This window comes from Boeremia exigua (assembly GCF_020726555.1).
Source record: "Boeremia exigua strain MPI-SDFR-AT-0100 chromosome Unknown C7974scaffold_9, whole genome shotgun sequence".
NCBI lineage: Eukaryota > Fungi > Ascomycota > Dothideomycetes > Pleosporales > Didymellaceae > Boeremia > Boeremia exigua.
The window spans coordinates 326,056-348,750 of NW_025763526.1; the positions used below are offsets into that span (position 1 = coordinate 326,056).

Below are 22,695 nucleotides of genomic sequence, written 5' to 3' on the forward strand. Positions count from 1 at the left end.
TGCTTTTCTGCTCAGCCACCGGGCGTGGCAGCTGCTCTTGACCAAAGGCTCAACAGAATCATCGTCTTCTGCAGCCAGAATAGTGTAACCTTGCATCCGAAAATGTGGTACCGATCCTGCACGCCGTCTACAAAAATCAACCAGATCTTCAACCGAGCTTGTCCACCGAAGCGCTCGCAGTGCACTACGCCGATCGTGGTGTCTAAACATTAGAGCTGCCTCGTCCATACACAATAGGCGGCTTGGTAACCAGGATATTTGTCCGACACAGTGATATCTGGGATGAGTGCAGCTATGCATCTCCTTCATTGCTTCTTCGTGTCTGGGTACATACACGGTACCTTCCTCTCGCAAGATGGTGTCAGGTCAAGCGTCCTCTAAATCTTCTGAGCCGTGTCATTTCACCACGTACTGTCAATGGTCAAAGGGGGACCTGTCAAACGTCACACAACTTTATACTTCTAAAATCATTCCCAGCCTCAAATATGACAACGCATCGCCTCAACGCACATGCACTCATGCTACTCTTCCATGCAATCAGCGTCTTATCGACCTTCACCAACCTACCTGCCGTCCCCCAGGGTATTTTCAACGTCAGCACCCGGATCGAAATTCATAGCAACAAGATCGCCGCCTGGGAGGCTCTCACCGACTTCCCAAGGTACCCAGAATGGAACCCTTTCGTGCGCGCTTCAGTCATGGTTTCACCAGGCAACGCTACCCTCCACGACCAGCGTCCCAAGGAAGGCCTTCGCCTCTTCCTGCGCACTCAGATTCCGGCTCTACCATCCCCTGTCAACAACACACCCCAGACGTTGAGGCCAACACCCAGTACGCGCTTGAGAACGTCACGCACGTCCAGCGCCAACAAGGACGAGTTGCCTGGGAGGCTGTCACAGACCTCGATCTGCAAGCCGAGAGGTGGTCAGCCATCAGCGACATTGGTCGCGGAAAGGTCCTTTACGAAAGCAGAGAGGTATTTCATGGTGACATGGCTGAGTCCCTGAAGTCTCTAATTGGTGAGACTCTGCAGGCCTGTTTCGACGCGCAGGCCCAGGCCTTCAAGGTCTTACTTGAAGACTGTAATGAGCACTGGGTGTAAACCCCCTTCTCCAGAAACGGAGTCAAACTCCGATGCCAACGCTGTTACATACACCCAAGCACGTTCGACCAGTTCGTATCTTCCGTACTTGCCTTTGGCGAGACTGCGTCGAGTATAAGTATCGGTCGATCATCGTATTGATAGAACGAACTATTGAACAACTCGATAAAGTCACCAATTTGATTAAACTCTTTCACAAAGCATACCATTTTAAAGTTCCCGGAAACAACCTGATGCTCGTGAGATGCTCGACCTTTCTGGGACTAGTGGCTCGGCACGGAGACGCCTGTCGGTGATGGCACTGTCGCAATCCAGCAGTCACGTCTCGACATCAGGCGCCTACTCACGATGCCACTGAGCCACACGGCCTTTCTTTGAGCGCGATACCCGGTCTTTGTTTGATGTGTTTGAGCGATCAATAGCTGCGCTGCGTCTTTTGATGTCATTTCTTTCACCATAACCGATATAGGACCCCGCCATGACTTCACCAGAGCTGGAGGCCTTTGCAAAGGCGATATCGCGAGTGTTGGGCTGGGCATACTTTCTTTCATGGGTACGTGACACGTTCAAGATACCAGCCGGCCGCAACGTACGACTTACTAACATGATCCGCAGTCTGGTAGCTTCTATCCACAGCCAATATCGAACTACAAGCGCAAGTCGACGCTCGGCCTCGCGATAGACTTCCCCACGCTCAACGTTCTCGGCTTCTGCATGTACACCGTGTCCACAGCCTCGTTCCTCTACTCGCCAACCATTCAAGCCCAGTATGCGTACAGACACCCCGAGGCGCCTGAGACGACCGTGCGCTTCAACGACTTTTTGTTCGCTGCGCATGGCGCGGTCATGTGTATAGTCTGCTATAGTCAGTTCTACCCGTGGATCTGGGGCTTCCAAGTCGGAAAGACCCAGAGGGCTAGCAAGGCGATATTGGGCATATTCTGGGGATGCGTAGTAGCTATTGTATGGTCCGTACTCATGGTGAAGACGAGAGGGAGAGATGGTGGTTACGATGCTGATACGTGGGCTTGGATCGACGTGGTGAGTCTTGGTGGCATCGACGATGCCTTCCATCAGCATCGCAAGACTGACTGAACGCCGCAGATCTACGTGCTGGGCTACGTCAAACTGATCACGGTAATATGCAAATATATCCCACAGATGTGGGTCAACTACAAGCGCAAGTCCACAGTAGGGTGGAGCATCTATCCTATGCTTATGGACTTTGCAGGAGGTTGGCTTTCGTTGGCACAGCTGGTCATTGACTCGTCTTTGCAAAACGACTGGACGGGTGTGACAGGCAACCCCGTCAAGTTCGGATTGTCTAATGTTACCATTGTATTCGATATCATCTTCATGGTGCAGCACTATGTTCTCTACAGAGGCTCAGAGCATCACCTGGACGATGACGACGAGGAGCTCGCCGCCTCCTGGGATGCGGAGCGCGAGCGGCTGATCTCTGAGCGCATCGCCTAGTTAGTCCGTTCGCGACGACCAAAGCAGCACATACATAAAATGAAAGACATATGAACGCCGCATACGGCCGGGGTCGTCAAACTACTCGGGAAACATGCCTTGATACGAGACCAACGATTCAGCCGCCCAGACGGGTGTCATGGGCTGTACGGGGCTACTATCTATGGTGTACCAAACTTCGAAGCAGCTCTGTGTCCTCAGTCCTGAACAGTAAACGTTTGTGACGTCAGATTCTGGAAGCGCCTTAAAAAAGCACCTGCATATCTTCCAAAGCGTAATGATCAGCTCGTGCCAGGCATGCTGCAAACCTACTTTATCTCGTAGTGTGCACGGGGCAAGCGGGACGTGCAGACACTCCAACAGGACCCCTGCAAACTTTCGAGACTGCGCAATCAGGAACAGAGCAGGGATTGGGGCGTCGGGATCCAGTCGAGCTGGTTCAGGGCATCCCCGAGGCGCATCTTCAAAACTCACTGGAACAGGTAGGCGTCAACCGACTGCAGACGGGCAACAGTCCCTCTGAACCTACTTGCTCTGGATCAAACGCGTGCCATATATTAGCGATGTCTCGTGGCTTGAGAGACAGAACCGATACAGGAAAGAACTTTGTTAATCAGCACGCCTTAGGCATGTGCCGTGACAGCTGACAGGCGGGAGTCTGTGTACTGGACACTGCAATACGAGTAAGTAGTCTCTTTATTGGCGACTAATCAACGGCCATACGGGCGTCACTGACATTCATTTGTATTGACTGGCAATATGCAACTGCGGATTTCCCATCACGACTACTCGTCGGAGGAAAGAGCCTCGAGGGTTCAGACCAGGATGGCACGGGTCTGAAACTTTGGCACTCGGCATGCCTGATGAACTAGACCGACACGTCTCTGTGGGGTTAGGAGCATTTGATAACCGACCTCCTGCATTTGTGTTTGTTGCGTATCCCAATGTAGAACTCCTTCGCTGTGGTGCGACGCGCAACACTTCTTTTGCATCAATGCCAGACATCGCCAGCTCGCAGCACAGACATAATCCGACTTGACAGATATACGTGCGCCGCGCCGACAAACGAGCGGATCCTCTCCGTCCACAAAGTCGCGTTTGATCAATTTACAGCGCAAGCCCAACCCAGACGATCGGCCAGCTCTGCAGCATCGGTTCTTCCCGAGAAGCGCCATTGGTCCGACTTTTCTCCCCAGAGCTAAGGTTTGCTAGCTTCATCGTTTCCTCCTGCCAGATCTGCTGTTGGCATCATCGAGGCAAAGGTTACACACCAACGTTGCCGGTCGCGGCCTAGCTTCCCACCGACCCAAGTGTGAGGAATCTGTCCCAACGTGTCAAGCTCTCAAGTGGCTCCCTTGGTACGTTTATCTTCATCGAGATTCCTCGTCATGGCTGCGAGTCTTGCGCTCCACGGCTCGCATTCAGGCGCCGCCAATATTTCCGTAAATTCTCGGGCCAACCCTATTCGCAGCCATCTATTGGGGTTCCCGCTCCGTATTCTTAGTTGTCATGCATATGTTTAAGCACAGGAGACGATCGGCTCATCGTAATTTTTCCTCCACAGAATCAGTCCCGATTTCTAGACCCATCTCCAGCGGAATCGAAGCTGCCGACACAGTCCAAGCTTCCTCAATGGGGAGCATTGGTGGCCAGACGTCAGACGTCTACGTCGATAGCGCCATTGCTGGAGGGTTCCCCGATTCGGACGCCAGAGCTCGCAAGGATCTGGGGAGTTCGTTCAATGAACCACTGGTAATGGACTTTGCCGTAATGCACGATGGCATAAATGGTTCCCACTCCCCACGCAGCCTATTGCCCCCTAGTAGAGCGGACGGAAGTTGGCTTTCCGACGACGACACTGCTGCCGCACCACCAGACATTGCTGTTCGACGGGACATATCCCATCACGTTCCTTTAAGAACAAGGTAAGCTATATTGAACGTCACTACGCATAGCAACTGATTTAGTCAGCTCTAGTGACTTTACTGCTAAGATCAAGAGACGAAGTTTACTTGGACGATCGTCCCGTAAATCAAGCTTGACACCAGATAACACTCCATATACACCCCAAGTGATGCCGGAAACACGACGTCTTGTCATGCCTGAGACGCCAGAGTCCCAAAAGTCGTCTCAGCTCACCTCTTCCCGACGAAATAGCTTAACTGGCCAGAGCTCAGTCCGTGCTATGAGCACAGGGCCGACCACCATGCGGAGCTCCGCAGATTCTGTCATGTCGGTGGATTCCTTCACACCGTCGATAGCAACAGGTGCCCTTTGTCCCCTACAGCAGAAAACTCATCTCGATGAGAACGACCGACTGTCTCCGCTACTGGAAGATGACCCCAGATCTTGGGATCTTTTACAGCCGGAAGATGATAACCGCAAAGTGTTCTCGCTCGAGGCTCGTTCGGAGCAATTGTTCTCCAATTCGCATTTGGCCGCCATTTTCAAAGACACACCATCACTTCTTCGGTTCACATCCTTCCTCAGTGCAGCACGGCCGAAGTCTGTACCTGTACTGATCTATTACCTGGATGCTTTGAAAGCATTGCGAGCAATCAACTACGCCAATGCGGTCGCAGAAGCACTGGAACCGATACCTGGCTTGGACTTTACTGAAACCCAGGCACGGTCAACAGTGAACGGGGTCCTTGAAGAGAAGGCAAAACAAGCTTTTGAGAAACTAGTCCGAGATGATCTGCCCGCATTCATCACGCACATCTTCACGCAGGTCGTCAGTGTGAGCATCTCAAAACGTGTCACTGGAACGCTACCACCTTTGCTCCGCGAGGCTAGCGAGGGACTGGCGGAGGTTTTCTGTCTGACGGATCCTTCGCGCAATGACAACCCTATCATATTTGCATCAGAGGGTAAGCACCACGCGAATCATGAGATCGAGCTGTGCTGATAGACTGCAGAGTTCCACAGGACAACGCAGTATGGAGTCAGCTATGCCATTGGACGTAATTGCCGATTCCTTCAAGGCCCGAAGACCAACCGCAGTAGTGTTGCGCGCTTCAAAGAAATGTGCATGCAGGGCAAGGAGCACAGCGAAGTGTTCCTGAATTAGTACGCCATGTTGCTGGAATAGCCAAACCATCCACTGACCGCTCAATAGCCGACGCGACGGGTCCCCGTTCATGAATTTGCTCATGCAAGCGCCTCTGCTCGACTCCAGAGGTAACCTCCGCTATTTCATCGGCGCCCAAATCGACGTCTCCGGTCTTGTGAAGGATGCATCAGACCTCGATGCCTTCCAGCGCATGCTCGACGAAGAAGAGAATCAAGCCGAACCCGAAGAGACAAAGGATGAGTTCCAGGAGCTCTGCGAGATGTTCAACCACGGCGAGCTGGACACTGTTCGCAAGTTTGGCGGCAATATGCACCGAGATCATCTTGAAGATCAAGACGACAAGTCGAACGCAGTCCAACGACCCAGACTGCTCATTCAAGACCAGTCGACGTTCGATGTGGAGTCAGCGGAAAAGGCACCCCCGAAGCCTGAGGGGAGATTGGCTGGACCGTACAAACATGTAAGCTACCAGCTGTCAAGAAGTGCGTAGGACTAACCAACCACAGTACCTCCTCGTCCGCCCCGCCCCGTCTCTCCGCATCCTATTCACCTCTCCCTCCCTCCGCGTGCCCGGCATCCTCCAATCATACTTCCTCGATCGCATTGGCGGGTCAAATCGCGTGCGCGAATCCGTTCGCGATGCGCTCGCTGACGGTTCGCGAGGTGTGACGGCCAAAATCCGCTGGCTTCCCCACGCCGTCCAAGACCTCGAGAACTCATACGAAGAAGGCCGGCCACGCTGGATACACTGCACTCCGCTCCTTGGCGCGGGCGGAAGCATAGGAATCTGGATGATTGTCATTGTCGACGAGGACAAACACGGGCAGCCGAACAGACGCTTCAGACAAGCGCCACCTGTCGCAAACGACGTTCGGCGACCACAACATCTCGTGCCCTCAGGTGCACCGCGTGAGGTCATCAGCAGGATGGAGGATATGGATCTCACCGGCGATCACAACAGAGCAGACGACTTCGGGTACACAAATCGCGTTGCGAGTCCGAGCGGCGACCGGTACAGTGAGCGCAACGGCGCAGCTGCGCATCGAAACATGATGTACGATGCTATGCGGGCGCCTCCTAGCCCACGGCGGAGCATCAACGAGCAGCGAGCTGGAAATAACTTTTCCGCTGCGAATAGCCTGAGGGATAACAGATTTGGCCATGGGAATAGTGTTGACTCGTTTCACATATGACTACACAGCGACGGAAGCAGCCCTGTCGAAGGTGATGAGGGGGCTGGTGGGAGCTCCACCGACGACACGCAGGATGGCGAAGATGACCAGCGAAATGACAGTGTGTGGAGTGAGACTACGGAGGGTGTGACTGCTGAAGGCAGTGCGAATGCTGATAGGAGTCGGATTGTGAAGACGACCACTTTCGATGTCATAGAGGTGGCCGAATCGGAGGGGACGACACCAGAGAGGCCTTCGACGCGGTCGTCTGCCACACCCAAAAATTGGGAGCAATTGCTGCAGATGAGTACAGATGGCGAACTAATGGGTCTCGTCATCAAGCAAGGACGGCTGGCGAAGGCTACGCGTTGCGCCAGTTGAGCGTGGAGACAATGTTGTACGATGCAATTGAGCGTTATATACCCTTCGGGCGGATTTCTTGTTTCATTTACAGCGATACACTTGTACCAATAGCACGCTTGTCTAATCAACGGAAACCATGTGTTTCTCTGCATCTTCACCGTTCGTTCACACGAGCAAACAATTCCCTAGCGCAGAGCGGGAGTTTGCGGCGACTGTGCGCTGTGATTGGCCGGCGCCGCAGGCATCGTGAAAGCAAACCCACCCCACCAAACTTTCTCCACCTCCAGTCCACCGGCTCGCAGTACCACCCCAGCTCCCCTCACAGCCTCGCAACATGGCGACAATTCGGCCCATGCGGCCCGACGACCTCCTGAAATTCTCCTCCACCAACCTCGACCACCTGACTGAAACATACAACATCGGCTTCTACCTCGAATACCTCACCAAATGGCCCGAGCTATGCCAGGTAATGGAAGGCATCGACGGTGCAATCGAAGGCTACAGTACGTCCCCCCTCCCCTCTCAAACCCCCTTTGACCACCCCCCAGTCCTCGGTAAACTCGAATCCTCGCCCTACCCCTCGCCCATCGAGCCCTACACCCCCACCGCCGCCGCCGCCATGCAACCCAACTACCTCCCCTGGCACGGCCACATAACCGCGCTCACCGTCGCGCCGTCAGCGCGCCGCCTAGGCCACGCGACCGCGCTGAGTGGCGCGCTGGAGCGCTCATCCGACGCCGCGGGCGCGTGGTTCGTGGATCTGTTTGTGCGCGCGAGCAACCAGATTGCGCAGGACCTGTATCGCGGGATGGGGTACAGTGTGTATCGGCGCGTGGTCGACTACTATAATGACGGGGAGGACGCGTTTGATATGCGGAAACCGCTATCGAGGGATGAGGGGAGGGAGACGGTGAGGGAGGGGGGCGAGGAGGTCAGGGTTTCGGCGGAAGATGTGTGGTGAGGGGTTGGAGGGCGCGGGTGGTGCTGTGGTGTGTGCATATCGAGAGGACGTGAGGGTTTTTGCATGGGTAGGCGCTTGGTCTTTGGAAAGGTGTGCTATGCACTAGGCGTCTCTGCGCTTTGTACTTTGCTAACCTTGACAGTCTCAAGAGGAATATGAGCAAGAACATGTACTGCATCTGGACATGTGCGACCAGCCACTTGGCGGAATGCAGCATCACGCAAGAAGGGTGAATGACCTCATCAGGCCTTCCTCTCATTGGCTTGTATACACTTAAACGGAGTAAATCAGTTGTAGTTCTGCGGCTTGTCGGCTGCGGTTAAGATAGTTTGGATCCTACAAAAGGTTCAAGCAGCTGATTGGACGTGTCTGGGTGCAGTATGAGAATCTGTTTGGGTATCATTACGTTCAATCTTGGTCTTCATCCTAGCCCGACTACTGTCCACCGCGATCAGACCCATCAGTTGATCTATGTCCAGGTCGAGGAGAACGTCCCGACCGAGCATCAACCTCCAGGTTCGCGACATACAACCTATCCACAGCTCGAAACAATAATACTGGCGACCCAAGATCACCTATGCCATCTTCGCCGGTCCAGGAATAGTGAGACTGGGCGGTGAAGTCAGAATAATGTCATGATCTAAAGTCGGGTGGGATTCATACTTTGGAAACTCGTCGCCAATAGCGTGCGGCTGAAATGGTCTTACTTGCTCGCCTTCGATGTCTGGTGATGCTGGTGGTAAGACTGGTGATGCGTAATCGCGGATGGGTGCTGCACTAACGTTGTCGAATACATTGGGCTGCTTCTCGAGGTAGCCTTCGGTTGCCTGCGACTCGGCAGAGAAGCGCGGTGTCAGGCCGCCGCTGGGGGCTGGCGACACGGTCGAACGGCGACGCTTGAGGTCGAGTGCTAGCAGGGTTATGGTAGCAATCCAGAGTAGCCTAAAAGTCATCAGTTCCACAGTCTAGGTACTTGAACCGTTTACTTACACTTGAACCCCGATAAGTACTGCGCTTGCGACTAATGCTCCGTAGTAGGTACGGAATGTTGTGTCCCTCTTTGTAACATATGTTGAGCAGATTTTGTCGGCTTCCTCGGTGGAAGAACACTGGGGGCTCCATTCACTCGCCAGATTGGCAGTAAGTCCAAGGTTGACGACCCAGAAGACGAGCATCCACACATGAAGACCCATCGACACCCAGATGTTATCAAACTTGGCAAGGAAAGTTTTCGAAGCGACCATCCATGATGATACACTAAGACTGCATGCGCACTGTGACCGGTTTAGTATCTGTGCAAGTCTATGGGATCCTCATACATACCACAGCCACGGAGTATATCAGGACGTTGTATGGGATATAATCGACTCCATACGCTGCAAGACCCAGAACTACAGTTGCCAGAATGATCTGCGCCGCGTGCGCCATGATAGTTGGAAGGCGCATTCTCCCCGGTTGCTGAGTTCCCTGGATTGCTTCCATTTTGAAATCTCGAAATCAAAGCGCTGTATTGCTGAAAGTTCTTAGAACAGAGGTAACATGAACAATATATCCAGAGTAAGCTGTAGAAGGTTGAGACGAGCGCGCATGTTTGCGTTCTTGTATAAGGGCCCCGATACATCCGAAACAGTCTCAGCTTCCAGAGAAGCTATCTTAGGCCAGCGCCCCACATTGCCACAAGTCTCAGGCAATCACTACATAGTGAGACTGTGCACGTCTACATTACTCGCGTGTGGTGTTTCCCACGTACCTGCCTAGCGTGCAGATGGACGCAAGGGATGCAGCTGGAGTACAAGCGACGTGCGAGCAGTGCGCATCATGTTACTGTCTCTTGCGGGGAAGTATCACAATAACAGCCTTGATGTCGTTTGTGGTATATTGCATACCACGTTCGTTGGAATCAGGATACAGTGCAGGTGTTTGCTGCTGTGTGATCTAGATTGGTGCCGTGGTAGCGGATATCCGAGACAGCGTGTTTCCAGATCTTCCAAACACAAACATATTGACAGGGAAGGACAGAGACGACATCTGGTATTTTGGGAGGCGGGATCGCATGCGAGTATCAGGTTGATGAACGGAAGGGGAACCGATGGAAACGACGGTGGTACTGTCGTTTGGTGGAGGGTTGACGCGTGAAGGGTTCAGCCGAAACAAGCTAGTCTCCCGCTACCCTCATATCGTCGTGGCTACAACCGTGCTTTGTCTTGCAATTCTGGGCTTGAGATAAGGAGTTCTATTGTTTTCATCCGGAAATACACAGTTCTTGGTTCACTTCTGTTCAGTATCGGCTGCTTATTGCCGCACGTGCCAAGGAGCTGGCGCCTTTCGTTGTCGCTTCAGAGTACCTTCCACGAGAGGTACACGATTGTAAATGGGGTTGACCCGGCTATGTACAACCAGACCAGCGTGCAAATTCCCAAAAAGATTCAACTGAGAGCTCGATGCTGGTTACGGCTGCTGTACATCTTATGATGACGTCAATTTGACGATTAGTTGCAATTCACCACAATGAAACCCTGATTACCTACGCTTGAGAGACACAGCAGCGATTCGATCTCATTGACCTCAGATATTAGCCCTGTAAGATAATCACCCCTAAACCTCAACAGTCGTCACAGCAGGCTGATGTCTCAACGGTAGCTGTGGCGCTGGCAGGGGAGCAGGAACCTCCTGAATACTTCCTGGCTCAACATAGTCCCTGTACCCATTCACCCTGAGCCTCAGCTTCCTGCTCTCAGCATACACGACCCTGCGCATCCTATTCGTGCTGCCCAGCGGCTGGTGCTCCTTCAGCCCATGCCAGCTGTTCACGGTCATTCGGTCGTCCCACCAGGCGCGGAACTCGGGCAACCAGCTGTCCTGTGGCTCAAACTCAAGCGTCGCGACGGGCTCGAAGGGGTACTTCTTCGCGTCCCACTCGATGCCGATGTCGTCGACAGGCTGCTCCTCCAAGTCTTGCAGCAGCTGCGCGCAGAATGAGTAGGTCACTTTGTTCGCCATGTGGAAGCGCCGGTTCTCCTGCGAGATGATGTTGATGGGGTCTGAGTCTTGAATGTCCGTGTCGACTCGATCGAGCTGCTCCTGCGAGAGCGGGAAGACACCATACTTGGCTACGTATTTGCCGTGACGGTACGCGGATTGCGAGTATTCGGGCATGGCGTACACTGTGGGTATTTAGTAATGCCCTTGCTTGCTAGTGAGAGATGGTTAACGTACTGTGTTGTCGAGGCAGCCCGCCGCCCAGTGTTGCAACATCGGCGTCTACGCGCTTCGACTGCTCTTCTGCGAATTTCGGGATATCATTCCAATTGCGCTCTAGAGCGTCGGCGATGTCGTATGTCGTCTGTGGGTCGCGGAGCTCCAGAACGGGGTAGTTATTGAACGTCCAGTCCTGCGTCTTCTTGTCTTCGCCCCAGATCTTCTCTCCTTCAATACCGAAGATCTTCATACCGATACCACGAGGCGCAGGTGCATTATCAGGAACGATCTTTGGTGTAAGAGACGAGTAGCGCATGATGACATCGTAGGAACCGGGCTTCTTGAACATGCCTTGTGCAAGGTGCTCTGGAAGATTATCATGGACAACGAACTTGCCCATGACGCACTTTGGATATGTCAGTACAATCAACACGTTGATCTCGGTGGTCTTACACCCTGTGTCTTCAGATGTGTGCCTCGCAAGCAGTGCATATGCTCGTTGAAGTTCATCATCTGGAAGCGGTTGAACTGGTCCGAGACCTCCTTGATCTTCTCTTGTTCGCCAGGCTGAATGACCTCCACTCCTTCGGCATCCCATTTAATATACTTGCCCGGTGCGGGCTTGTTCTGGCCTCCAGCCTTGACAGTACCACTGGGAACCTTCCCATTGTGGATATTCGCAATCTTGTGGTGTGACATCGGACAGGTCACAATTTTAGTATCGCCCATGGTGAAGTATGTTTTATTCGAGTATTAGAGTATGATTTTTCTTGCCCCGTTCGCAGATTTACTGTGGTTCTTTGTCTTTCATTTTATGTCTCTGCAGCAAGCTAGCTTCCGTCGCCCCGTGTGTGGTACTCATGGCAATCTCAAGCTCCAGCTTCACGTTCCAGACTCAAAGCATACAAGCGACCATAATATGCGGGGTAGCGTCTCGCGATATTCCAGATCTGAGCACTGACAGCCGTGGATGTGGGATCGGAAGCCAATCCGGCGGGGTTGATGTTGTCCGTCATCACTTGAGCTCACCACAGCAACCAATCAAACTATAGGCATCTCCAATGGTTTACTCCACCCCTCCGCATGTCAAATGAACATCCCGTAAGCCAAGATCTGGAGACGATGATTTGGAACGATGCCGATCTTTGGCTCAGCCGCAAGTCATGCGTCCTGGTCCAGAATCATAGGCTGACAAGCGTGTGTAAGTCGGCTGCTTGCTTACCCTGGAAGTGTCGAGAGTTCCCATATGCAGAAGGAGCATTCGAAGTTGTATGGGTATTTTCTACAAAAAGTTAATCCACTAGCTTGAAGACGTACTGAATGTTACGTTCGAAGCAATTCTTTCTTCTTCCCAACGTCCTAGAATGATATTTTCCCCTTCCACAAACTCTCTGCGTTCCCCCAGTACACACCTTCCTTCGCCTCATCCGAGAGAAAGTCTGCCTTTACTAACCCGTTAATATTTTCACTGACATTCCAAAACCCGATGCCATACGGATAGTCCGTTCCAAACACCATCTGCTCTACGCCTATCCCAAGGCCCTCCGTCAATCCCTTAATCTGCCTTGGCCACACTGGCCCTGCGCTGTCATACCACAGTCGTTTCTTATATGCCTCTCTTGCCGCTTCAGATTCTTTTGGAAAGCCAAGTAGGAAACGTTCACTGATGTCTGGGAACGCGCCAGCGCCGTGCGAGATGCGCCAGTGCAGATGCGGGTATTTGAGCAGAGTACTATTGTATGGAGGCGAGGAGGCAGTGATAGAGGATATAGCGCGGGCAGTTTCGAAGTAGAATTCTCCAAGGCCAGAACGAAGAGGCGCTGCAGTCAATTAGCACAAACAAGAGCGAGGCTCTCTAAACGAGTATGTCAACAAGCAAATATCTGATGGCGGGCGGACTAAGCTGAACTTCGAGACAGCCTCCATAAGTCGCTTGCCATCAAACATTCGTTTGTTGTTAACTCTGCGGTTGGAACTTACACGGTCGGCTTGACATCAAACGCCCATCTTCGAGCGCAATAACTGGGTCAGTGGGATGAATGAACACGACCTCCCTCCCGTCACCTCTTTGAGCTCTTTCCTCGAGATACGACCATAGTGCCGAAAAAGCAGTATCACCAGGATATACACCCTCAGCGTTCGTCAGAACACTGACCCCAACCGCGCCCAACTCCTCGAAGGCATACTGTACTTCCACAACACTCTCCTCCACATACGGCAGAGCGGTGACTGCCAGCCAGCTAAACTGCTCCGGCCACACCCTGCAAACCTCGGCAACATACTCGTTCAAAAGCCTTGCAAGCGCGACTGTCTGCTTCTTCCTCAATGCAGCGCCAGTCTCGAACTTGCTTGGCGATGCGAACGCATTTGCCTGCGGGGTGGAAACGCTGAGAATGCTCCTTTTTATGCTGTGCTCGGCCATGAAATCCAGGTGCGCAGATACGTTCCATGATGGTGTTTCGCGGCCTGCGGCGGAGAGTTCAAGGACGCGGAACCAGTCTGGGATTGGATGTGTATGCGTGTCTATTCTGGATGCGCTGGTGAAGTCTGGTATAGGCGTGTCGACAGCATCGTTGCGCAGTTGGGTGATGGAAGCCAGAGCTTCGTGGTGAAAGGGGAGGGTGGTTAGGTCGATGTTGTCTCGGGCGGCATTGGCGGTTATGCGGTCTACCGGTGTTTGTGAATTCGGTGTTGTCGATGGTGTTGTTGACGCCATGCTGGACAGATGGGGAAGGAGCAGTGGCAGGTGGCGCAACTGCATATTGTCAGAGAGAGCTTGATTCCTTATTTGGGACGAATACGAACGAGCGTGAGATAGCGAGAGTGCAATGAGACTTGAGAATCAGCCAAGAATCGTGGTGCTGGAGTATTGTGCTGATCAGGAAAAAAGGGCGATAGTGGCATGCAGGTTTACCTAGTTGCATGATGTCCGACTCTCATGCTGCTGGGAAGAGTGGACGTAACTCTTCATAGCTAGCGGCAATGAAGCTCTTCGGCGGGGTTGCGGGGGATTCTGCAAATTACCAAGCATGCAAAAGACTGTGAGTTCGCTGGTCAAGGGCTCCTCAACTGTTCTACACGTCTGACCAGCCACTCGGCACTCTTGTAAGATCCAAACTCTAACACATCTAACAAGTAGCAAAACCACAGCTAAATTCATGGCTCTGTTGAAGTACATACCTCTAACAAGAAAGTACCTGATGAGACCATTAATCCCTCTTGCCTGTTGGAGGTTCGTGGTTGGACGTGTTTATATCCCGCACTTCCCGTGTTACGAGATGCTCGGATCCCCGCATCACCCCTGTCGGACCTCAGTGCACCTTGCATGGCAAATTTGTGTAGTGGGAAAGTATTTGATTGAAGTATTTACGTGTCCTCCAGAACAATGTTGGGTATCTCTAGAAGCAGTTGAGTGGATGGGCTCTCGCTGCCGGTCGAGAATGCGCCGCTCAACCATGAAAATGAAACCATGCCGCTAATTGCAATCAAAAACAAAGGAAAGTATGTACAGGGGAGTGTTGGTGGTGTTTGCAAAGGTTGTTTAGATGAGCAGGCCGACGCCAAGAGCGACGGCGCTGATTTCGTTCTCACGGCCGTCGATGCTCGTCCTGATCTTGCCCATGTGACCAAGTCGGCGTGTTGCGTCCATCTTCGCTTGAGACATGGCCGTAGGCGATGGTGGGCCGGAAGAGGAGGCAAGATCAATACGATCGGCATCCTGCTCTGAAGATGAGGGTGCCAAGTCGTAGCCAAATGTGATGGACGCGATAGAATCATCGCTGGTTGTACGCAAAGGCGAAGCTGGCCTCTCTGGGCTCTCGATCTTTCCGATGACAATCGTGGTGGGTGCCTCGATTTCGACTGCCGCAGGCTGCTGCGAGCGCTTCTTCTTGAAGCCATGCGCATCGTAGCGCGGAGGGTGGGATGTATAATCGACAAGCCTGTGCTCCTTCACGTTGATGCGCATACGTTTGCCATCGCAGATGACCACATCGCTTACTCGAGGTGACGAGGAGAGGAGAACCGGTGCGCAACGACGGCGGTAACGCAGAGCTTGTGATGATGTGATTCGAATGGCTGATGCGCTCTTGGGATCGGAGGACGCTGTTGATGGTGGCTCCTCCTCCTCCTCGTCCTGCGGGAACATACGTGTGAGGCTGTTTCGTGTGGGGAAGCGCACGTCTTCGGGGTCGAATTCCTCGAATTCGGCGTCTGCTGTGGCTGTCACAGTAGTAACATTGCCCATCTCTCGGCCTCCGCCCAGATGTGGGTATAGCTGGCGGATGATGCGCTCTTGCTCGGCAATGATGCGTCTGCCAGCATCGACGTTGGACAGGTTGTTCAGATCCTCGCCAAGCTGAGCTCCGTCGAGCATGCGTTGGCGCCTGTTCCTCCTAGGCAGACTCCGGTAGCGTGGCTCGCTGCGATCCTCGATAGGCGAGCTGATGTCGATGGCGGCGCAGAATGCCTCAATCCAATCAAGCATGCCTTCTTGTGTGGGCACACAGAGCAGCAGTTGCTCGGTCTCCACACGAATGCGAATGACGTGCTCGCGTACAGGTTCGAAGAGATGGGGGTCGGTCTCGTAAAGCTTGTGTCGCGCCGAGGCAGGGACGAGATGTGCGAATGGCGATTTGGGGATCAACATGCTCTTCTTGAAGTCCGAGGCAATGCCCACTTCGGCATGCTGCAGTGTGTACGACGAGATCAAGCGACCGGGCGAAGGCTGCCTGTTCTTGCTCCACAGGCCGGGCTGCTTTGCTCGGTAGATGCTCAGCTGCGTCCCACGGAGAATCACGTAGCAGTCAGACCAGTCGCGCTGACCTGACACGTGAAACGGCGAGAGCAGCTCATGGCGTACACCAATTACACCGCCGATTTCGACGGTGCATGTGTACGGCGGCGGCAGAACATCAGCACGTTCTGCCTTGGCCTCAGTCCGCGCCTTCTCATTCAGGTAGCGCAGGTTGTCGTCAACTCGGGCGTAGACGGGTGGGCTGCCGAGCGGTAGCTGTGCGTGGGTGTGGAATGTGTTGTGGTAACCGTAGGTTTGGCTGGCTGCCTCCTGATTGGACGAGCGCGTGCGCCGCGTCGTGGGTGCTGTAGGTTCGGACATGGTGCAGATGGAGATGGTGGTGGACTTTGAAACGCGGGAATCTGACCAGCAGACTCTGTTTTCTATGCGCGTTCCGTTTGTTTGCAGAAGTTATCTGTCGCAGGGTGACACGGTGGGAGCGACGGAAACGGACATGGGCGGATTCTTGTGGCGTGCGTTCGTGCTTGGTCGAAAGCGGCCGCACAATGCACCGCGCGCCGCCTCTTGTTTTCAGCAGAAATGACGGTGTCGTCAGAAGAAACTCCGTGTGTGCAGAATGCGAGGGATTTTGCCGGGGCAGGAGCGAGTTTTCTATTAAGAGGCGCAGTTGGGGATCCTTGCGAGAGGCGGAGGGTGCGCTCAGTAGCACGGGCGGTCGATGGTCGACGAGTCGGTTGTTGGTGCAATCGGTGCAGTCGGTGCAGTCGGGCAATTTCCTTCACTTGGAGATGAAAGTTGGAATAGTGGTCAAACAGTGCCTTAACATAACCCCGCGGTGGCATGGCACACTATAAGTATCTCTCACGCGAGTCCATCAGCTGGACTGCGAGGTCGCTTGAACGAACGATAGCAGGGTTAACCTGTTCTCCACTCGAACGTGGCCCAGAACCCCTGCCGACGGGCTGCTAAACTATGAACGGTGCTGGTCGCCCGTGCGGCGATCCGAGGCCCACCCAATGTGGCTGCGCTAAGAAAAGACAGCTGCATCTGCGACTCCTTCGGTCCACTCAAAATGCGAATTCGCGCAGCCTGGTGTGGTCGATATGCAGGTCGCTCCCACCTTCCGTCTGCTGAGGGGAGCTTGTGATTCTTTGTTTTCCCGTCCAGACACCGCCCTCCAGACCAGGGAGCCATCTCACACCATCAATCTAGAGAGCGGTGTGCCGAGTAATTCCTTCTCTAGTAAAACAACCGTCCTTGTTAGGTGCAAGTTGTGCGAGTCTGTCTGACAGGCGCTGACGGCCCAAGCCCACAGCCATGGACTCTAGGAATATTACTCCACACGAGCCATCATGCAGGGCAACGGCCCCATAAGTATTATTTAAGCATCAGAAGAACAGTCAGCCTCTCATAAGTATTGCTGCAAAAGCGGCATGCAGGTCTCAGACACCCAGCTCTGAAGGTGGCCTTCACATGGAAGTCGGGCAACCTTCACCAAGAAGTAACTTGGTGCCTCCTGACTGTCAGTATGATGCAAAGGAGAGGCTGATAGTATCATGCCCTGTCTTTCCCACAACGTGAGACTCAGCTTCAAGAGTGATTGCCATCTCACGCGAATGTGACACATGGGCTTCGCTAAGCTCGGGAGGCACAGCGCTCCTTACTCGCGTGTTCCACAGCTTCAGCCAAACGTAGATCTGCACAGATGCTCATAACGCTCATCTCACAACGTGTACGTCAGCAGCTTACACCACGCCACTGGAGACTCTCAAAATAATCGCTGAGCCCCATAGTACTTTGTGTACGACGATAGGGGCTCGTTTCTCGCAACGCTGGCACGAATGTTGAGGCCGTTTCGAGTCTCACCGCAGGTGAATTTCGCCGAATCCAAGCTCACCGCAAAGGACAAGTAGTGCGACGATCCAGCCAGGACAAAGCAAAACATGCAGCATGACCCCTCGGAAACACTGTTGCAATCTGGATAATGGTCATCCTAAGCTGAAGCTAAGAATTCTGGGCCTCAGCGCATCGAAGTGTTGTTTGCTCATCATTCCCAGAGCTTTCCTGTACGCGACACCATCTTCCCACTGGATCCAAAGCACGTTGTAGAAGTGCGGAGACAATGTGTTGTACACCTGCCAGGCATGTTTGTCGTCTCCGCCGCATTCGGACCAGTACCATCTAGCCATCCAATTCGGGTGGTTGATTTCTGCTTCTGAGATGGCAACAAGCTGACATTCGACATCGGCCTCTACATCCGACAGGCTGTTAACAGCCCCACTAAATATGAGTCCTGCTTTTGCATACTCGTTGTACACGTGGGTCTGGAGGATCCGAGCATTTGGGGAGTGGCCGAAAACAACGCCAATTGTCACAGTGACGACTGGACCCGTGCATAACAGTAAGGGGGATGTTGATGCTGCAAAGCACAATTTCGAAGACCCTGAATCTGGCAAGGGAAATCCGTATGGTGATTCACCCCCACAAACGTCATCTTTTGTGTAAAAGTGCCCCTGAGAATGGTGGTGTAGCGTCCAGCCTGTAGGAAGCGGGCGACTGATATCGTCTCGAAGTGCCTGATATTTGTAGAAGTCGTTGAAGCCGACTGTCTCCAAAGTCGGTATTCCATCAGGGACCATACACTTATATGTCGCTACAGGCCTCAAGGGTGCCGTTGCAAGCCAATCCGTAGGTTCTCCAGTGTCACAGTACAAGCCTGCAAAATGTGGCTCCCACCTGCCCTGACACTGTATGCTACCTTTCCACCCCGTCCACGACCAACTGGGTTGTCCGAATCTTCGCGTCACTGGGCCATCCGGCTGCCAAAGTAATGCAATATCGAAATAGAACACGGGTAGGCCATGCAGAATCCCGCCCGGGAATCTGGAGTTCATGATACTCGTGGCTCCAGCAAACGCCCGAATTGTGTCATCCTCGAATGTCAGCATGCGTCTAGAGTAATCCTGTACTAACAATCCCCATCTACCCAAACACGGCACGCTGAGTAGTAAGGACATCAGCCCCATGGGAGCTCCGGAATGAAGCCGCTCGTCCGGGAACGAGGCATCATTATGTGTAACAGGAGGATCCTCAAAGCACTCATGTCGTGCGTCTTTCCCACACAACCAGGACACTACCACATCGAATACTAGCAAGCGGCGGGAGAAGAGTGATTCCTGAAATGTCCAGCCCCTGTTGGCCCAGCGGGAGTTCTCCGGGTACCTATATGTTCTACGCAGCTGAGCCGAATCTGGGAAGTCTTGCACACAGCGCTTCTGAGATGGACCACCAATCCCTCTGATTCCATGGTTGGCGGTGTGTCCGTCAGCCACGGCGATTGTGAACTCAGCGCTGGCGTAGATGTACGCCATTGCCTGGAGAACCGCGTTCATCTCTGCACTCCCTGCATCTTGAACGACGCAGAGACAGTCAACCCACAGATAACGCTCTCCCAAGCTCTTGACCAGATACATTGCGTCGCGAATAGTTGCAGGGATCATGGAGTGGAAGCTCTGTCCTGCGCCGCTATGCAGTACTCCCTCTGTTTGGAGGAACTTCAGGTTCTGTCTCTTGGTCTTCAAGACAGGAACATCGCCCCAGACGTAGGAAAGAGCGATGAAAGGAGTCGTACTAGGCATCAAAACCAGACATCCACGGATCACGTCGACGAAATATAGTTCGTTCACGTGCTGCGACAAAGCCTCAGAGTAACGGTCGTTACAGCAGCTGCCATGCGAGTTATGGCAGTCGCGTCGCCATGATTGAATCAACTCTAAGTCGATATCAATGCTGAAAGGGCGAAAGCAGCGCTCTCCGTTGCGGGGCTGGCGAAGTAGTCGGTGCAGAACTCGCGGTGTCTCCGGTTCCACTCCTGGTGCGTCTGGTAGGATCTCTGGATCGTCATTGGACTGTTGTGGAGAATCCAGGTCCATTTCGGCTGCTTTCCAGGCTGTGCGTGTTGATACCTGGAGTGATATCGCAACATGATTGAGGCGCGTGACTGTCAGCTGGTACAACGCGGCTGGGGTAAGCGACCTCGGGAATCAGAGCAAGAGACGAACATGCGACACGATTAAAACAACGATACTGCCCGATTGTGTTGAAGACAACATAAGTGAGTAGGTGTTCATTGATACGAAAAGAGCGCATATCTTTGTCCTGCAAAAAGCAGTTGCACCCTCGGCAGATATCTGCCCACCTATGTAAGTATGCAGACGTTATGATACACAGTGTACCCTTGTCTAATGACGAATGAGCAAGTAGGTGTTACAGAAGGCCTTCAAATTGATAGACCTGACTAGCTAGTAGATGTGTGGGCGGCGTGGTGGGGCCTCGGCCAAAAAAGTCTTTCACACCTCAACCAAAGAACCCCACCCATCTCAGAAGTCAGGACTCCCCAAACGCGGAAAAAAGAATGGTATTCCGTCACGGGGAATCGAACCCCGGCCACATCGGCGCTTGCTATGAGAGCGATGTATCCTAGCCACTTGAAGATGTTAGTTGATTGTAGTATTGGGTGTGAATGAGGTGATGCTTACCTAGACCATAACGGATATGCTGATTATGGAAATCACTGGCCCAATAAAACATCTATACTGATCATCTTGATCTACCGTGTTCTAGTTATCCTCAAATCTCAACATGACCTCCTCCAGGCAGAAGTCATCACTTTGTCGGCCCACCCGCTCCGCTCATTTGCTAGGAAGTCAGATCAACACAAGAGTGTGCAGACACCCTCGGGCACTTTGGTGTATGCTCAAGTTGACATTTATGGCACATTACGAATTTCTGCATATATGGTCGCGGTGCAGCGTTCAGTTGCTTGTTGCTACGTGCGCATTGCTCAAGCGATATTTGCATACACATGCAAAGCACACAACGGACATACAAAGCGTCGTCTTACGGGTTCAATGCAAGCTAATCTCGATGTCTCGGGGCAAAGTGCCTTGGTATGACTATGAAAGTGCTGTGCATAGGTATTCAGAATATTACGGTTGGTCGAGTAAGGACGATGGATACAACGACTGGGCACGGCCATATCTTTCCATTTTGGTCTTGCACGGCGGATGCGAAGGTGCTGTGCATACCCGAAACGCAATGATTGGCTAATTTATTCCTCAGCTCAACGATCATGTTGAATCTTGCCCGGCTATGTAGGCGAGACTTTGGCAGCCCTTACACATCATCATCAGAAACAGACCGCTTTAGCGTGGAGAAGCCCGAAGAGGTTGGCACACACTTACTTTAACACAAGCAGCTATGCGCACAGCTCTACTAGAGATATTGGAAGGCCACCTAGGCAGGACCCACCTTCAACTTTGTCTGTAGTCACCAACTGCATGTCCGTTAGAACTTGGAAGTGCCATGCGCGTATGCCACTTTGCATCTGCCCAATCGGAGCGTTCAATCCCTGTACCTGCGGTGGCGCATGTCAGCCACAGGAAAGTGAAATGCCGCATCAGTGTCAAGTTAGAGACATACATCCTGATCCCAAGCCCCCGGATCCCTACCGCTATGGGCAGTGAGGTGGCTGCCAGCCCAAGGGACGCATACCCTCGTATTACACCTGACGCTAACTCCCTTTACTCAAACGTCAGGCCGCTCGTTGACCACCCCTGCTGGAAGTATTGCATTGGATTGGTTACATCATTCGAAACCTTGCCTTTACGAGTTAGCTTAGAACGAGTTAATGGGTCGTCGACCTTAACTCTGGCTACAGCTGATGCTGGACACCTCACAAGCGCTCGCGGAATCCCGAAAGAAGGCGTATACGTGTGGTGAAGAATGTGGGCTTGCCTTCTGTGCTTGATCCGTCTTTCACACCGGTAAGTGCATATAAATTCGACTCAGCCGTAGTAGCGAAAGGGATTCACAGCACCCTCACCACGGTCATCAACCGTCATCATTTTGATAAATCCACCTTATCTCCCCAAATGGCCAACAGTCGTGTCAACAATCCATGCGCTGCTACAGCAGCACCAGTTCCCAAGCCCAGCTCATGCCATACCCATTCTTCCGGCAACAATGTCAATTCTGGAGCTGGGCCGTCTGCACGTGGTGATGCTGATAGATTCTACACGAACTTGATTGCTTTGAATGGTACCCACCACTTCCCCCCCTATCGACCAAGGCACTGAACAATAACAGGCTCCATCGATATCCCAAGAAGAGGAAGTGTTCACCGATCGAGTTCGATGGATGTCCTTGTGGGATCTGACGGAGATGGCAATGTTCCTCGCAGGTAGTTAGTTTCAAATCATAAGTCAAAGGTCATGGCATCAAGTTGTGTGAACAGCCGATCTCATAGCGATTCTTGTTCACATACAGTTGTATGAAGTGATAGGAACTGCCCCTAATGTAACCTTAACTTGGTTATTTGGGAAGCTCAGTCTGGTCTCGTTTTCACATGATTTGCGCCACAGCCTCGAATCAAGCAATGAGCGTTTTGCAGTAGTCTACAGAGGCCAGATCTGCCTCGCACTAATCACACTTGTCTTTAGCTCGACAAAGCGCCTTCGCTCCTGCTTACAGCACGGAAGTGACGCTCAAGAAAGGTGCTGGCGACTACGATGCCTCCATATCATACAATGACTC

General features: G+C 52.8%; 9 protein-coding genes and 1 non-coding gene across 10 annotated transcripts; 4 read left to right on the forward strand and 6 right to left on the reverse strand.

Moving 5' to 3' along the window:
- Positions 1-485: 485 nt before the first annotated feature.
- C7974DRAFT_457846 (uncharacterized protein) lies at positions 486-1,446 on the forward strand (the record flags this gene model as incomplete). Its single annotated transcript, XM_046146068.1, has 2 exons — positions 486-831; positions 879-1,446. 2 exons carry the CDS (start codon positions 486-488, stop codon positions 1,100-1,102), a joined length of 570 nt encoding a protein of 189 aa, XP_045994499.1. The 3' UTR covers positions 1,103-1,446.
- C7974DRAFT_224794 (L-cystine transporter-like protein) lies at positions 1,447-2,717 on the forward strand. Its single transcript, XM_046137246.1, has 3 exons — positions 1,447-1,655; positions 1,718-2,143; positions 2,207-2,717. The coding sequence occupies exons 1-3, from the start codon at positions 1,581-1,583 to the stop codon at positions 2,576-2,578; spliced, it is 873 nt and encodes a 290-aa protein (XP_045994500.1). The 5' UTR covers positions 1,447-1,580; the 3' UTR covers positions 2,579-2,717.
- A 1,493-nt stretch (positions 2,718-4,210) lies between these two features.
- C7974DRAFT_435512 (uncharacterized protein) lies at positions 4,211-6,844 on the forward strand (the record flags this gene model as incomplete). Its single annotated transcript, XM_046145067.1, has 5 exons — positions 4,211-4,503; positions 4,550-5,448; positions 5,497-5,647; positions 5,697-6,111; positions 6,158-6,844. The coding sequence occupies 5 exons, from the start codon at positions 4,211-4,213 to the stop codon at positions 6,842-6,844; spliced, it is 2,445 nt and encodes an 814-aa protein (XP_045994501.1).
- Positions 6,845-7,520: 676 nt separating this feature from the next.
- C7974DRAFT_315980 (n-acetyltransferase-like protein) lies at positions 7,521-8,147 on the forward strand (the record flags this gene model as incomplete). The annotated part of the gene is made up of 2 exons (XM_046138539.1): positions 7,521-7,689; positions 7,735-8,147. 2 exons carry the CDS (start codon positions 7,521-7,523, stop codon positions 8,145-8,147), a joined length of 582 nt encoding a protein of 193 aa, XP_045994502.1.
- Positions 8,148-8,471: 324 nt separating this feature from the next.
- Positions 8,472-9,797, reverse strand: C7974DRAFT_224878 (uncharacterized protein). Its single transcript, XM_046137248.1, has 5 exons — positions 9,471-9,797; positions 9,138-9,421; positions 8,930-9,089; positions 8,811-8,871; positions 8,472-8,756 (listed from the first exon to the last, which is right to left on the reverse strand). The coding sequence occupies exons 1-4, from the start codon at positions 9,627-9,629 to the stop codon at positions 8,851-8,853; spliced, it is 624 nt and encodes a 207-aa protein (XP_045994503.1). The 5' UTR covers positions 9,630-9,797; the 3' UTR covers positions 8,472-8,756; positions 8,811-8,850.
- Positions 9,798-10,370: 573 nt separating this feature from the next.
- Positions 10,371-12,284, reverse strand: C7974DRAFT_224870 (catalase-like domain-containing protein). The gene is made up of 3 exons (XM_046137247.1): positions 11,799-12,284; positions 11,364-11,751; positions 10,371-11,311 (listed from the first exon to the last, which is right to left on the reverse strand). Exons 1-3 carry the CDS (start codon positions 12,072-12,074, stop codon positions 10,743-10,745), a joined length of 1,233 nt encoding a protein of 410 aa, XP_045994504.1. The 5' UTR covers positions 12,075-12,284; the 3' UTR covers positions 10,371-10,742.
- A 320-nt stretch (positions 12,285-12,604) lies between these two features.
- Positions 12,605-14,685, reverse strand: C7974DRAFT_398731 (uncharacterized protein). Its single transcript, XM_046142347.1, has 3 exons — positions 14,151-14,685; positions 13,326-14,100; positions 12,605-13,165 (listed from the first exon to the last, which is right to left on the reverse strand). The coding sequence occupies exons 1-3, from the start codon at positions 14,247-14,249 to the stop codon at positions 12,705-12,707; spliced, it is 1,335 nt and encodes a 444-aa protein (XP_045994505.1). The 5' UTR covers positions 14,250-14,685; the 3' UTR covers positions 12,605-12,704.
- A 1-nt stretch (position 14,686) lies between these two features.
- On the reverse strand, positions 14,687-16,934 carry C7974DRAFT_398733 (uncharacterized protein). The gene has a single exon (XM_046142348.1). It carries the CDS (start codon positions 16,459-16,461, stop codon positions 14,887-14,889), a length of 1,575 nt encoding a protein of 524 aa, XP_045994506.1. The 5' UTR covers positions 16,462-16,934; the 3' UTR covers positions 14,687-14,886.
- Positions 16,935-17,692: 758 nt separating this feature from the next.
- C7974DRAFT_224901 (heterokaryon incompatibility protein-domain-containing protein) lies at positions 17,693-20,191 on the reverse strand. Its single transcript, XM_046137249.1, has one exon. The coding sequence runs from the start codon at positions 20,031-20,033 to the stop codon at positions 18,090-18,092; it is 1,944 nt and encodes a 647-aa protein (XP_045994507.1). The 5' UTR covers positions 20,034-20,191; the 3' UTR covers positions 17,693-18,089.
- A 330-nt stretch (positions 20,192-20,521) lies between these two features.
- C7974DRAFT_t94 lies at positions 20,522-20,602 on the reverse strand. Its single transcript has one exon. It is a non-coding gene; the product is annotated as a tRNA-Glu (tRNA).
- Between the last annotated feature and the right edge of the window lie 2,093 nt (positions 20,603-22,695).